General features: G+C 40.2%; 1 protein-coding gene across 1 annotated transcript; it reads right to left on the bottom strand.

The window, feature by feature from the left end:
* Nucleotides 1-1,511: 1,511 nt before the first annotated feature.
* Nucleotides 1,512-5,436, bottom strand: LOC126386109 (zinc finger protein with KRAB and SCAN domains 8-like). Its single transcript, XM_050038244.1, has 3 exons — nucleotides 5,218-5,436; nucleotides 4,548-4,928; nucleotides 1,512-2,678 (listed from the first exon to the last, which is right to left on the bottom strand). The coding sequence occupies exons 1-3, from the start codon at nucleotides 5,399-5,401 to the stop codon at nucleotides 1,789-1,791; spliced, it is 1,455 nt and encodes a 484-aa protein (XP_049894201.1). The 5' UTR covers nucleotides 5,402-5,436; the 3' UTR covers nucleotides 1,512-1,788.
* Nucleotides 5,437-12,571: the final 7,135 nt, after the last annotated feature.

The raw sequence follows: 12,571 nt of genomic DNA, 5'->3' as shown, positions 1-12,571 counted from the left end.
CCGTGTCTGCTCATCCTGGCTTGGTCTTTGTGCAACCAATTAAGCCTGGACGTTCTTGTTTTGGATTCGTTGAACCCAGCTCAGTCATTTATCCTGGATGTCTGAATCCTACTTTTGTGAAACGGACCCCTGATGAGTATAAAAAAACTAAACATTGTCAACATTGATAAAGTCCCAGTGTCCTCAAACGAGACAATAATAAAGTCCTAGTGTCCTCAAACGAGACAATAATAAAGTCCCAGTGTCCTCAAACAAGATGACAATAAAGACCCAATATCTTCAAACAAGATAATAAAGTCCCAGTGTCCTCAAACGAGACTACACCCCAGTGCCCTCAAACCAGACGACAATTAAGTCCCAATGTCCTCAAACAATACAATAATAAAGTCCCAGTGTCCTCAAACGAGATAATAATAAAGTCCCAATGTCCTCAAACGAGACGATAATAAAGTCCCACTGTCCTCAAACGAGACTACACCCCAGTGTCCTCAAACAAGATGACAATAAAGTCCCAATGTCCTCAAACGAGACGATAATAAAGTCCCAATGTCCTCAAACAATACAATAATAAAGTCCCAGTGTCCTCAAACGAGATGATAATAAAGTCCCACTGTCCTCAAACGAGACTACACCCCAATGTCCTTAAACAAGATAATAAAGTCCCAACGTCCCCAAACAAGATAATAAAGTCCCACTGTCCTCGAACGAGACGATAATAAAGTCCCAATGTCCTCAAACGAGATAATAAAGTCCCAGTGTCCTCAAACGAAACTACACCCCAATATCCTCAAACAAGATGACAATAAAGTCCCAATGCCTTTGAACGAGTACTTCCTACTTTACAGTGTCTTAGCTTGTTACTGTTGCTAAAATTGGTAAAAAAAAAATTTGTTGACATATCAAACTACAAACATTATTAATCATAAATAACCAAGCGTCAACAATAAAATGTGATCAGGTTTTGGACCTTTTCCACTTTTGTGTCAGGATCAGCTGCAGACGGACTTGGCAGAGATGGCTGCCATCTTGTTTTTACATGGATTAGTGTATTGTGCTCTTACTACCACTAGATGGCACAAAAAAGAGGTGAATGAGGTCTAAGTTAAGCAGAATGAAGTATAAGGTGCAGTAAACCCTAAAATGTGATGTCATCATATGAGGACCCAGGTCTCAGGAGGATACTGTCGCCTGGGAGGTGCACCACAAATATACAGCTAAGATATACTTATTTTGTGTAGTATTTGCCAGTACCTGTGTGCACTATTGTGAACACCAATGCTCAGTGTTGCAGCTGGTCATTGCAGTGCTAAAATCTATCATCTTAGGTGGAGATGTACGTGTGCGGAAATCTTCTCTAACAGTTTGGACTCAGTGATGTTTCCAGCACCTTGCCTAGATTAATGCCGGTGGAGCTGTGGTTGTCCTGCATATATGCTGACAATAAAATGACACTAGTCATCAGCCTCATATGAAATAAATCAAAAAAGAAAAGTCAATACACCCAAAACACAATTTAATGAGAAGAACCAAGCTTTCATAATTAGCATTAGAAAACAAAAGAACAAAACTAATGTTTACATTGTCTCAAATGTATTTAACTGGCAAAGTTTGTGGAAGTGAATTTAAACATCATCAGAGATCATAAAATCATCATTTCAGATAAATGTTTCTTCATGATGTCTCCTGGAGAAAAGTATTATGAACTGAGTAAACATCCTAATATTATGTCTGATAATCCTTGTTTTCCAGAGCGTAACTATCTGGATGATACATACAGTATTTCAACAGTCACAATGGCTGTGCATAATCCATTCTGTCCTCTGCATGGATCTTTAGATGTGTGTTTAAGTTGCTCTTCCTTTTGAAGCTTTTCCCACACACCATGCACAGATGGGGTCTTTCCCCTGTGTGCGTCACCCTGTGAGTCTCCATGTCACCTTTTCTATTGAAGCGCCGACCACAGTCGGTGCACTGGTATGGCCGCTCCCCCGTGTGGATTCTCATGTGCAGAGTCAAAGCTCCACTCTGTCTGAAGTTCATGCCACATTCCTTACACTGGTACGGCTTCTCTCCTGTGTGGATCCTCACATGATCCTTCAAGTGGCCCGACTCCTTAAAGCGTTTGGCACAGATGGGACAAGTGTGTCTTCTCTCCCTGGTGAGATCATTTACGTTTTCTTCCACTCCGATGCCGTCTCTGTCCTTGCTGCACAAGTTGGAGTTGTGCCTTTTCCCTTGCCTTGTTCTTGTTGGTGTAAGTGCCTTAATCCATTCTCCATTTACCACACCATCTGTATTCTCAGCATATTCGCTCTGAGCTGCAGGATGGTCTAGAGTCACAGAGTAGAAGGGCTGACAAACTTTGGTCAGTCCATATAGCTCACAGCCTTCTCCTTCAACACCTCGCCTCTTTTCTTCTGCTGTGTAAAATGTTTTGTTGCTCAGAGTCTGGTCGTGGCAGGGGCTTGAAGAATGAGGCTCATCGTAAATACTTCTCTCTGACTGACGAGGGAGTTCATAGTGTTCAGTATCTTCCTGAGGACAAGATGATGTAAACCTTTCCTCTTTGATCTGAGGGGGATCAGGGTCCTTGTGATCCTGACAGAGGCTCCAGTCTTGGTCAGCGTTCTGCTGCTCATCAGACCAATCCTCCTCGTGATGAGCGATCTCAAGATGATCTACAAGAACAAAAGGTGTGAAAAGAAACAGTCAGTCACAACATTAAGAAAAACCCTGACAGATGACACGATTAACATTGATCATCTCACTACAATGCAATGTTTTGATGGAAAATATTGTGTCCAGGCATTCATGTGGCTCCCACACATTTTCATTGCCAAAATTTTCAAAACTTTTCCATGACTTTTCAAGGACCCATAGTGAATTTTTCATTTCCTTGCCTAGGGTTTTTCAGACATATCAGATTAAACTAAGCAAAATTTCAGCCAGTGGGCACATGAAGGAAGAGTTGGACTGTGGGGAAAAAAATACATGTACGTGATGGTCAACAAAACATTGTCATACATCAAGCCATATTAGAACTAAAATCAGCTACAGAAAATAAATTTGCTGTTGTGTTACATTAAATGGAGGGTTATCCACAGAAGATTACTGTAACACAAGGTCCTCATTCCATTCAGTTTCCGCTTCAATTTGATTTCATTCAATTGGGGATATTTTAGTTACAGTACAAATTTTTGCAAGAATGTGAAAGAGATTCTCAGAGAACTACGACTGTAAATTTAATAAGATATTGTTTTGTTTTTTTTAAATTATAAATTCAGAACAAGATTAAAACTGAATATTTTATAACAAAATGTTGTTTGAGCAGCAACAGTAATATTAAAAAGGCAGAGTCACAATATAAACTCAATATCACTGGAAACAAATCTAAAATGTCAATAAAATAAATCATAATCCTGACATCACTGTGCTGAGTGAAGTTTAGAAAGAATAAAGAACACAGATATCAGTCAGTATCAGTTCTGCTGTAACCTAACAGTTATAGTAATTTTATTTTTAAAGCTTAACACATCCTGGCAAAAAGCGTTTATTCAAAGATCAATCTTGGATTTTGTGAATCCATATCAGGTCATTCCAGTGAAGATCGATTTGAATCAGATGAACTGATTATTTAAACCCAGCCCTAAAAATAAAATTCGATGACTTTTCCAAAAATGTCAGTGATTTTTACTAATTCCATTCATTCAAATAAACACAAGAAGTTTGTGCTCTAGAAAAGGATCAGCACTCAGTGAATAATCTCCTAAGCCCTATGATAAGCTATTATGGCAAGGCTTAACTACGCTATACAGACCAGTGAGCAGTGATAACTATCATGTCTTTGGGGTCATCAGGTGGGAACCTCCTTTCACCGGTGTTTCGTCTAGTTGGTCCCAAGACACCTCCAGGAGGCTAGACAGTGATCTCTGGCGTCCCAGAGACACTCCCCAAATGCCATGATTTTTTTCAGGCCTGGAAAATGTGATTGTGAAATTCCATGACTTTTCCAGGTTCTCTATGACCGTGAGACCCCTGTCCGTGTCAAGTGGCATTCACATGAATGTCACGGCTTGAATATTCCCAGCAGAACATTGCGTTGTAATGAAATGATCAATGTTGTCTGGTTTTAATGTTGTGGCTTATCAGTGTATATTAAATTTTGTTGTATACATATATGACTCCTTTTACCTTTTGTTAGTTTGGATTTGAAGGTGTTTCACCTCGCTGTTTTTTTGTTTTTGTTTTTATTTATAAGGATCCCCATTAGCTGTGCCCTAAAGCAGAGCTAGTCTTCCTGGGGTCCACTGTTGATGGAATATAGTGAAAAAAATCATCAACTGATCACATGCGTATATATTTTCTTATGAAAATATCATTTAATGTGATGCAGTTTAGTTTTAGTTTTTGTGTCAAATGGACATGCAACCCAACAAACCCAGTAGAAATGTCTCAATATGTAGAGCGTTTTTAGTGTTTCTCCAGCACACACGAGTGCATATAATAAAATAATCAGTTTTAATTTTTCTAGCCTTTGTTCACCTCACCTTTCAGGGTTTCTCGCTGGAGCCCAGGGGACTCTGAATCTACTCCCCTGGTGGCCTCATCCTCCATGGGTGATGGGGATGTTATTAGCTCAACACCATCGGGCTCAGCCTTGACATCTGCTGTCTGTTCAACAGTTAATATTCTGTAGAGGTGTGAGGGCGGCTCCTCGTGACCTTCTCTTTTCACATTCTGAGGACACACTGTGGTATCGCACTGCTGCCTATAGGACGATCCTCGCTGACCAGCCCTGTGGTCATGCTCCTCTTTAATATGCAGAGGACTGGGGTGCTCAAGGCTCACATCTGGGGCCCACTCCTCCTTGTGGCAGCACTCGGGGGAAGCCTCCTTATCACAGCAAGGAGGACTGACCTGATGAGATGCTGAGTGACATGAGAGTGCATCAAGGGGTGAGACCAGAGATAAACTTACTTTAAATTGTCATGTATACATTGTTGTAAGTCTTCAAGGTCAATACATGCAATGTCATCTGAAATAGTTACATTTATTTATAAGACATCCTCATGAAAACAGGCTAATTTTGCATTGAGGCACCATTTGAAACCCAAATCTCAAAAACTAAAGCTTCACTATGTTTTCTACAAATACCTCGTCTTATAAAACCCCAAATAAAGACTGAATCTGTATCATTGAGTGATTCAATCCACACACCTGATCTGTGTAATCTGACTTGCGGCCAGAGCAGCAGTGTCCTCAGGTGATCCGTCTCCTGTTTGAACCGGTTGATTTCTCCCTGGTACTCAGTCAACGTTTTCTCCACCGCCCCGAAAATCTCCACAGCCGCCGCTGCCAGCCGCTCAGATATGAAAGCGTTTAGATACTGCAGAGTGGCCATGTCTGCTCGGATGCTGTCGGTCCTGACACATGACCATATATCGGGATGTGACTTCCTTGTTGTGAACAGTTTGTGGGAGGCCGCTGTCGCCTCCTGCTGGTCACTCCGGAGCATGTCCCTATGAAAGTGTCTGAAAACAGCGCACAGTACTGCCATTGTTTCATGTATCCTGCAGATGACTTACTGACAGTGGTGGGATGTAACAAAGAACATTAACTCAATTAAACCTAGGTACAAATTTGAGGTACTTGAACTTTACTTGAGTACTTCCGACTGTAACACGGGGGTGTAGCACCAAGTTCTGGGCCCTATGCATCAGCAGTCTCTGTGTATCTTCTCTTGATCCATGTTCCATTGATCCATCCATCTCAAATTGCATGAATCAGAAACAAGACAGAACCATGAAACTCATGATGCGTTTGGTCTGTGATGATCCTTCTCCGCCTGCCAAAGGACAAACTGATGTCTCATACTATTTTCTACCAAGACTCATTTTTAGTGTTTAAATATTTTTTTTTGTCTACAGTATTTTCCTTGTACTGTCTTGAGCCTTAATGTCAATGAATTTAAATTTGTCTAGTTGTGATGTCTTTGTCATATTTAGTGGCATTGTCCAGTCGCTAAATCTTTTGCATCTCACTGGTGACACAGGGTCTATGAATCACAAGTTGTCTTAGCTTTAAATACTGACATACTGGCTGAAAATGAACATATTTCTCAAGTATTATTTTTGATTTGTAATAGTAGCCTAATACTGAAACTCAGTGGTAATGAAAGTCCGATTCATAACCTGACTTGAGACATTTAATTTGTACACATTTTATACAAGGGGCATTTATCAACATCTCAAATTGTACCCATCAGAAACGAGACAGAACCATGAAACTCTGCAGGAGCTCTGAGGTAAGGTAAGGTTACTTTATTTGTACCTGTAGGTAGATTTGGTTTGCAGTGAAAGGAAGCCTGCCAACACACCAACTAATGTACCTGATATTATTAATTATTGTTTTAATCAAACTGGAATTACATTTTTAGATGGATATTAAATTAAACTATAGCTTTATTGTTGCGAGTTTCTGGGGGTCTTTGGTATTTACATGAAGGTATTACGTGTGTTGTTACAGCCCATAAGCTGTTACATTGACCCTGCACATGGGGGCAGATGTAACATTTGACTTATAGTGTTTTAATCGTAACTCTAACATTTCTTGTAAAAACATCTGATGAGTTAGTTAGTTAGTTAAATGTCGATGGATGGATTCCCCACAAAATGTATATTTTTCAATAAATAACAGCTAGGGGAAGTTTGCAGTCTTGGCAGCCTAAATTTAGTTTAGCTTTAGCTTGGCTGGCTTTAGCTCAGGTGGCAGCTTCACCAGCTCACAGACATTTTCCACTGATATTAAACCAATTTATTATTTTTATAATTATTATTTTGGTTGATAGTGTAGATACAAGTTCAGTCAAGCCTTTAGCTTACCCAGTCTACCCTAGTCAATTCTACAGGTTAAGAAGGGTTTGCTCTTCCACAGATGGTTTCATGGTAAAAATCAGTCGAGATGAACAGGTTTTTACAAAGAGGGTACTCACCAGATTGTGTGGATGGGGCACACAATTTGGCATTCAAAAACCTTGCTCAGAGTTATTACAGAAAAGTAATAGAAAAGAAAAAGTTTTCAGTCACGTGTGACCACTTTTTCCTCTAATTCTTTTGCCATTAAATCCATTTTTAAAAAACATTGGCATATTTTAACATCTGACCATGAATTGGCACCTCTTTTTAAAGATCCCCTCCTATAATCTTTTAGACATGGCAGAAACCTCAGCGACCATCTGATACATGCCAACTTCCAGTCTCAATCCACATACAGGCAAGAAGTTCAGTATTAAAAGCACTACTACATGTGCTTCTACCTATGTTATATACTTGTTAAGTTGTCCATGAGGTTTAGCATATGTAAGTAAAACTTCTAGACAACTGAAACAGAGAATCAGTGAACACAAAAGCACCATCCGCAGAAATGATCGCAATTACCCTGTGGCTGTGCATTTTAATGATTTCAATCATGACATTTCTTCCTTTTGTTTCATTGGTATAGAACAGGTCCATCTTCCAAAGAGAGGGGGTGATCATGAGCTTCTACTAAAGCAACGTGACGCTTATTGGATTCATACATTACAAACACTTTCCCCCAAAGGTCTAAATGATGAGTTGATGCTAAATGAAATGCTGTGACTGTTGTATCTACTTTTCTCCACCAAGTGTCACTGTGGGACCATTATAGGCCCTTCATCTAGTTCACTGCTCCATTGGGGTGTGTTCATTTACTAATTGTCACAAGCTCTTTCTGGTAATGACACATGCTAAACTGTGATTGGTCAACTCTGATCTACTTCCTATATTTAAGTAAGTCATTTCGACTACTGCTTCATGCTTGATAAAGGTCCAGAGGACTGAGTTGCTTCATTAAAAGCCATTGCTGTCTAAGTGCAAGTCAGTCTGCGGGCAATCCTTCTTTCCATGTTAAGCCTTTAGCTCTGTCATTAGCAAGACAAAACATATATATGTGAGGGTTCTCTATTTTTCTGCACTCTCTCACACAGAATCCAAAAGTTCAGCATTCTTTGTTGCAGCTTTTCTAAGCAAACAAAATAAAATTACTATATCAGTTGATGTTGGTGTTGCCTATCAAGAGAACAAAATCTAACAGATAAGAGCGAGTTCAGCCTACAGCTGGCTTTCCACATTTAAGTGGGGCTTTCGTTAAAAATATTCAGTTTTCAAAAACATCTATACAAATTGAGGAAAATATTAATTTTAGTAGATTAAATTTAACACAGAATATAGCCGTAACAGTACGATAGACGATGTGAGGGTATGTCTACAGGGGCGCCACTGGTATGTGCTTTGTTAACTACCTCTGTCCAAATACTGTTGCATGACCACTTTAGCGGACACCAATAACATAGTGCATTCCTCACAAGATGGCGCCCCCGTCCAAAAACATTTAACACAGCATGATGTCAACTTCATTTTCTATAACCAATAGTAGGTCTAACATAATAGGTTCACTTATAAGTTTAGTAGAGACACTGTTACCTGTAGATAAGAATAATATACAGCAAAGGAAAAGTACGATCATGCAGCCTTCAGTAAGTTTGTAATTAACTCACTGTCGACTATCACCCACTGTATAAGTGTCTAGGGACGGTCAAGCCCCGAGTGTATGAGCTGAAACATGTGAGACGTGCCCAATAAATATCAATAGCTTGAGTTGAAGAGCCACATAATAAACATGAAAGATGTTAAAAAAATTGAGGCACTGACAACGCCACCTATTGTTAAAGTAACCCTAGGACTTCACACAAGGCTACACAGGTTCTTATAAAATCAGGGGTGAGCAGAGTTAAAAAAAAACGACAACAACAACTGATGGTGCAATTAAAAAGATTTATTTCATAAAATCGCCAATAAAAGGATTTTCTCTCCAGTGTCTGTAAGTTCCGAATCTTACAATAAGTTTCAACACAAAGTTAAAACATTAAGTTATACCCAGGTCTGGTGGCTCTGTCAGGGACGTGGATGCCCTGACAGAGTCTGACGGAGCCTCAGTGTAGTGTGCTCATGCATGACCACACTACAGATCCACGGGTCAGCCACCGTCTGAACTGAAAACTATGTAAGGCAAAACAAAAAGACAAAAACATTAAAGCATCTTCAGGCAGAAGCTCAAGTCATACAACTTTGTGTGGAAAAAAGACATCAATGTACATGCAGGTGATCATAAACAACAGAACACATTTATTGAGTATAGTCCGGTATATTTTGATGTAATTTTTACTCGGTGACATAGGCGTTTCTAGCTCATTTTTGGGGGTGCTGAAGCACCACTAAATTGAATCCCAGCACCCCTAAAATTTGAGAGATTGTTTTTTTACTGTATGTCCTTTTTTAACAAGCTAGAAAAGTGTCAAAACCATACAGTACTCGGTTGAAACGTAATATTTTAACAACAAAAATACAGCAGCAGCATTTTTCATCTAGCTGAATACAATCTATTTGTGTATGATTGTCAGTTCAAAGAGGGAGAGATGAAAAAGGGAAAGGAGAGGAGAGATTGCAAGATCAGGAAGAACCAGGTAAGAAAACAAACAGAGAATAGTGGCACGCAAAACAGCAACTGTTAAGCTGACAAAGAAAAACATTCCATTCACAATATAATTTTACATATACGTCATGGAAGTTATGTGTTCTCCCCACATTAAATGCTTTCCAGAAGCACACGTACACTTAACATATATCAGTGGACTTCATTCTAAACAGGGCATCTTCATTACATTTTCCTAATTAACTATATGCTTTACTATTTGCTTAATTTCACTATACAAGGAGGAGAAGAACAGGGAGCGACTCTGGGAGATGAGAGAGAGCAGACCAGGGAAAGAGATGAAGAGACGCAGAGAGAGCAGCATACCAGCCACCAAGCCAAAGCAGTAGGATCTCAAGATATTTCTTTTGATTTAGGGGATAAGAATTTGGCACACAAAAGAGCCTTTCAAGAAAACTGGTTCAAAAGCTTTAAATGGTTAGAATATTCTTCTCAAAAAAATGCTGCTTTCTGCTTCGCTTGTCGGGTATTTGGCAAAAGTCTCAGATATGATGCATTAGTGAATAAGGGAGTCAGTAACTGGCAAAAGGCATTGAGCAAGTTTCAAAAACATGAAACCACTCAGTCACAAAAGGACAGTGTAGTTTGTTGGAACAGCTACAAAGCAAGTCTGTCACAAGGCAATGTTGTAGAGCAGATAGAGGCAACGAGTGCCACTGACATTAGTGAAAGAAGGGAGTACCTGGAACATATTGTGGCATTGACCTGCTTCTTGGGGAAGCAAGGAATATCATTTCGAGGTCATGATGAAACAGAAGAGAGCGACAATAAAGGGAATTTCCGAGAGTGCATAACACTTTTGGGAAAGTTTGATCCATTCTTGCAGAGGTACACACCCCCATCAAACACCACATACCTCTCTTGTAGCAGTCAGAATGAGATGATTGAATGTTGTTCACAAGAGGTAACGGCAATTATTGTTAGTGAGATGAGGGAATTGCAGATGTTTGCCATTATGGCTGATGAGGCCAGAGATGGAAAGACGGAACAGTTGGCACTCTGTGTGAGGTATATGTCTGTGGAAGGTGCAGTTAAAGAGAGATTCCTAGCCCTGACAGAAATGCCACAGTTTGATGCTGCATCAATAACTGCTGCTATTGAGAATCAGTTGCAAGAGAAGGGAATTGAGCAGTTGAAATGTGTGGCACAGACCTATGATGGAGCAGCTGTCATGAGTGGGGCAGTTGGGGGTGTGCAAGCCCATTTTCAAAAGCAGCACCCTGAGGCGATATATGTGCATTGCTACGCACATGAGTTGAATCTCGTCCTATGTCACACATGCAGAGCTGTTTCTGAAGCCACAGAGCTCTTCAACATGCTTGAAAGTGTCCATTCCTTCTTCAGTGTTTCACTTGTGAACCATCATAAGTTCGTGGACACTCAAAAGAAATTACGATTGGAGCGAAGTGAACTTGTGCAGTTGTCAAACACACTCTGGGCATGCCAGGTTCGTTCAGTGACTGCAGTGCTTGACAATTTCCCTGCCATCATTGAGTGCCTCTCCACTATCAACACACCTATGGCCGTGGGATTGAAGGCAAAACTCAATAAATTCTCCTCAGTGTATTTGCTGATTGTTTTCAAGGATCTCCTGTCTGTAACAGCAGGTTTACACTACAGAAGGAGACCATAGATATTGCCCAAGCACAGACATACAAAGATGCAGTGATTGACACTCTGAAGCAGAAACGCAGTGATGCCACTGCTGCAGATCTTCACGCAAGAACAAAGGCTATATGTGAGGCAAACCAGATAGCAGTCTTGGAGCTGTCTTCTGGACAGAGGCGGAAGACAAAGAGAATGGATGGATTTGTTGTTGAGTCAACTTGTGGGGCAGGTAGTGAAGTCTGTGGTTCTTCTGAGTCAGAAGAGCTCAAAAGGAAATTGTTGTTTCCTTGTCTGGACAGAATGATCTCTGAACTTGAGAAGCGTTTTTTTGGTGTGAATCAGGACTTGCTTATCAGAATTCAGGCGTGCAGTCCAACCTCAAACCACTTCTTGTCTGAGCCTCATTTGTCAGCACTGGCACTGCATTACCATATTGAACTTAAGTCAGAGGAAGTGATGGTTGCCAAAAACTTTCTGAAGCGCAAGAGTGAGGCTGGTGTCATTCAAAATATGCTGACAATGTACAGTCTTCTGGATTATGAGATGTTCCCTTCACTGAAAGCTGTTATTCAGGTTGCCTTAACAATACCAGTTAGCAGCTGTAGCTGTGAGAGGTCTTTTAGTGCCTTGCGTCGGCTCCATACCTGGCTGAGGAGGACCATGAGTCAAAGCAGACTCCAGCACCTGGCTGTGATGTCAGTTGAGAAAGAGATGCTTGAGAGTCAAACACCAAAAAGTAATCGAAAGATTTGCCACTCTCAAGGTGAGGCGACATAGATTAAAGTAGAAGGAATAATCTGCAGAGTATCCATACAAAGATGATTACATACATTGCATACATTGTACCATAGGCAGGGTTGCCTCTCTTTTATTATTTTATTATTATTATTATTTATTATTATTATTATTTTGTAGATTTCAAGCACTTTTCTTTTTTTGAAGTGTATTTTTATTTATGTATTTGTATTATACAGACAAGAAGGAAAAAGGCAGAGACAAACATTGAAAAAGACAATTACTGTTGATGTGTTAATGTTACATGTTGTGCATTGCATTTCAAATGAAAGTCCAAAAAATAAGTCCAAGGTCCATTTTTGGTATTTTTGGAACTCACTTTAGGGGTCTGGTCATAGACATATATACGTAGACGCCGCATTGACTGCCGCTGCCTATCAGAGCCGACGTCCTCGCCGGCCGCCATCTTGGATGGGTCTCGCTTCCCCTCCACAGTGCATTCACTTCTATTGAGGAAGGAGCTGTATGCACAAGTAAAATAGAATAACTCACTGAATTTTCAACTGATTTTCACGCGGTTTGGTTTGTTACAAACGGCACACATGTAGTTATGATACAGGATGCTTTCGTACATTAAAAATGCGGGATCTCATGCTTT

This window comes from Epinephelus moara, chromosome 24 (genome assembly GCF_006386435.1).
Source record: "Epinephelus moara isolate mb chromosome 24, YSFRI_EMoa_1.0, whole genome shotgun sequence".
In the NCBI taxonomy this organism is placed as follows: Eukaryota; Metazoa; Chordata; class Actinopteri; order Perciformes; family Serranidae; genus Epinephelus; species Epinephelus moara.
The sequence above is the reverse complement of the archived record's forward strand: the minus strand, read 5'-3'. Positions and strand labels throughout refer to the sequence as shown.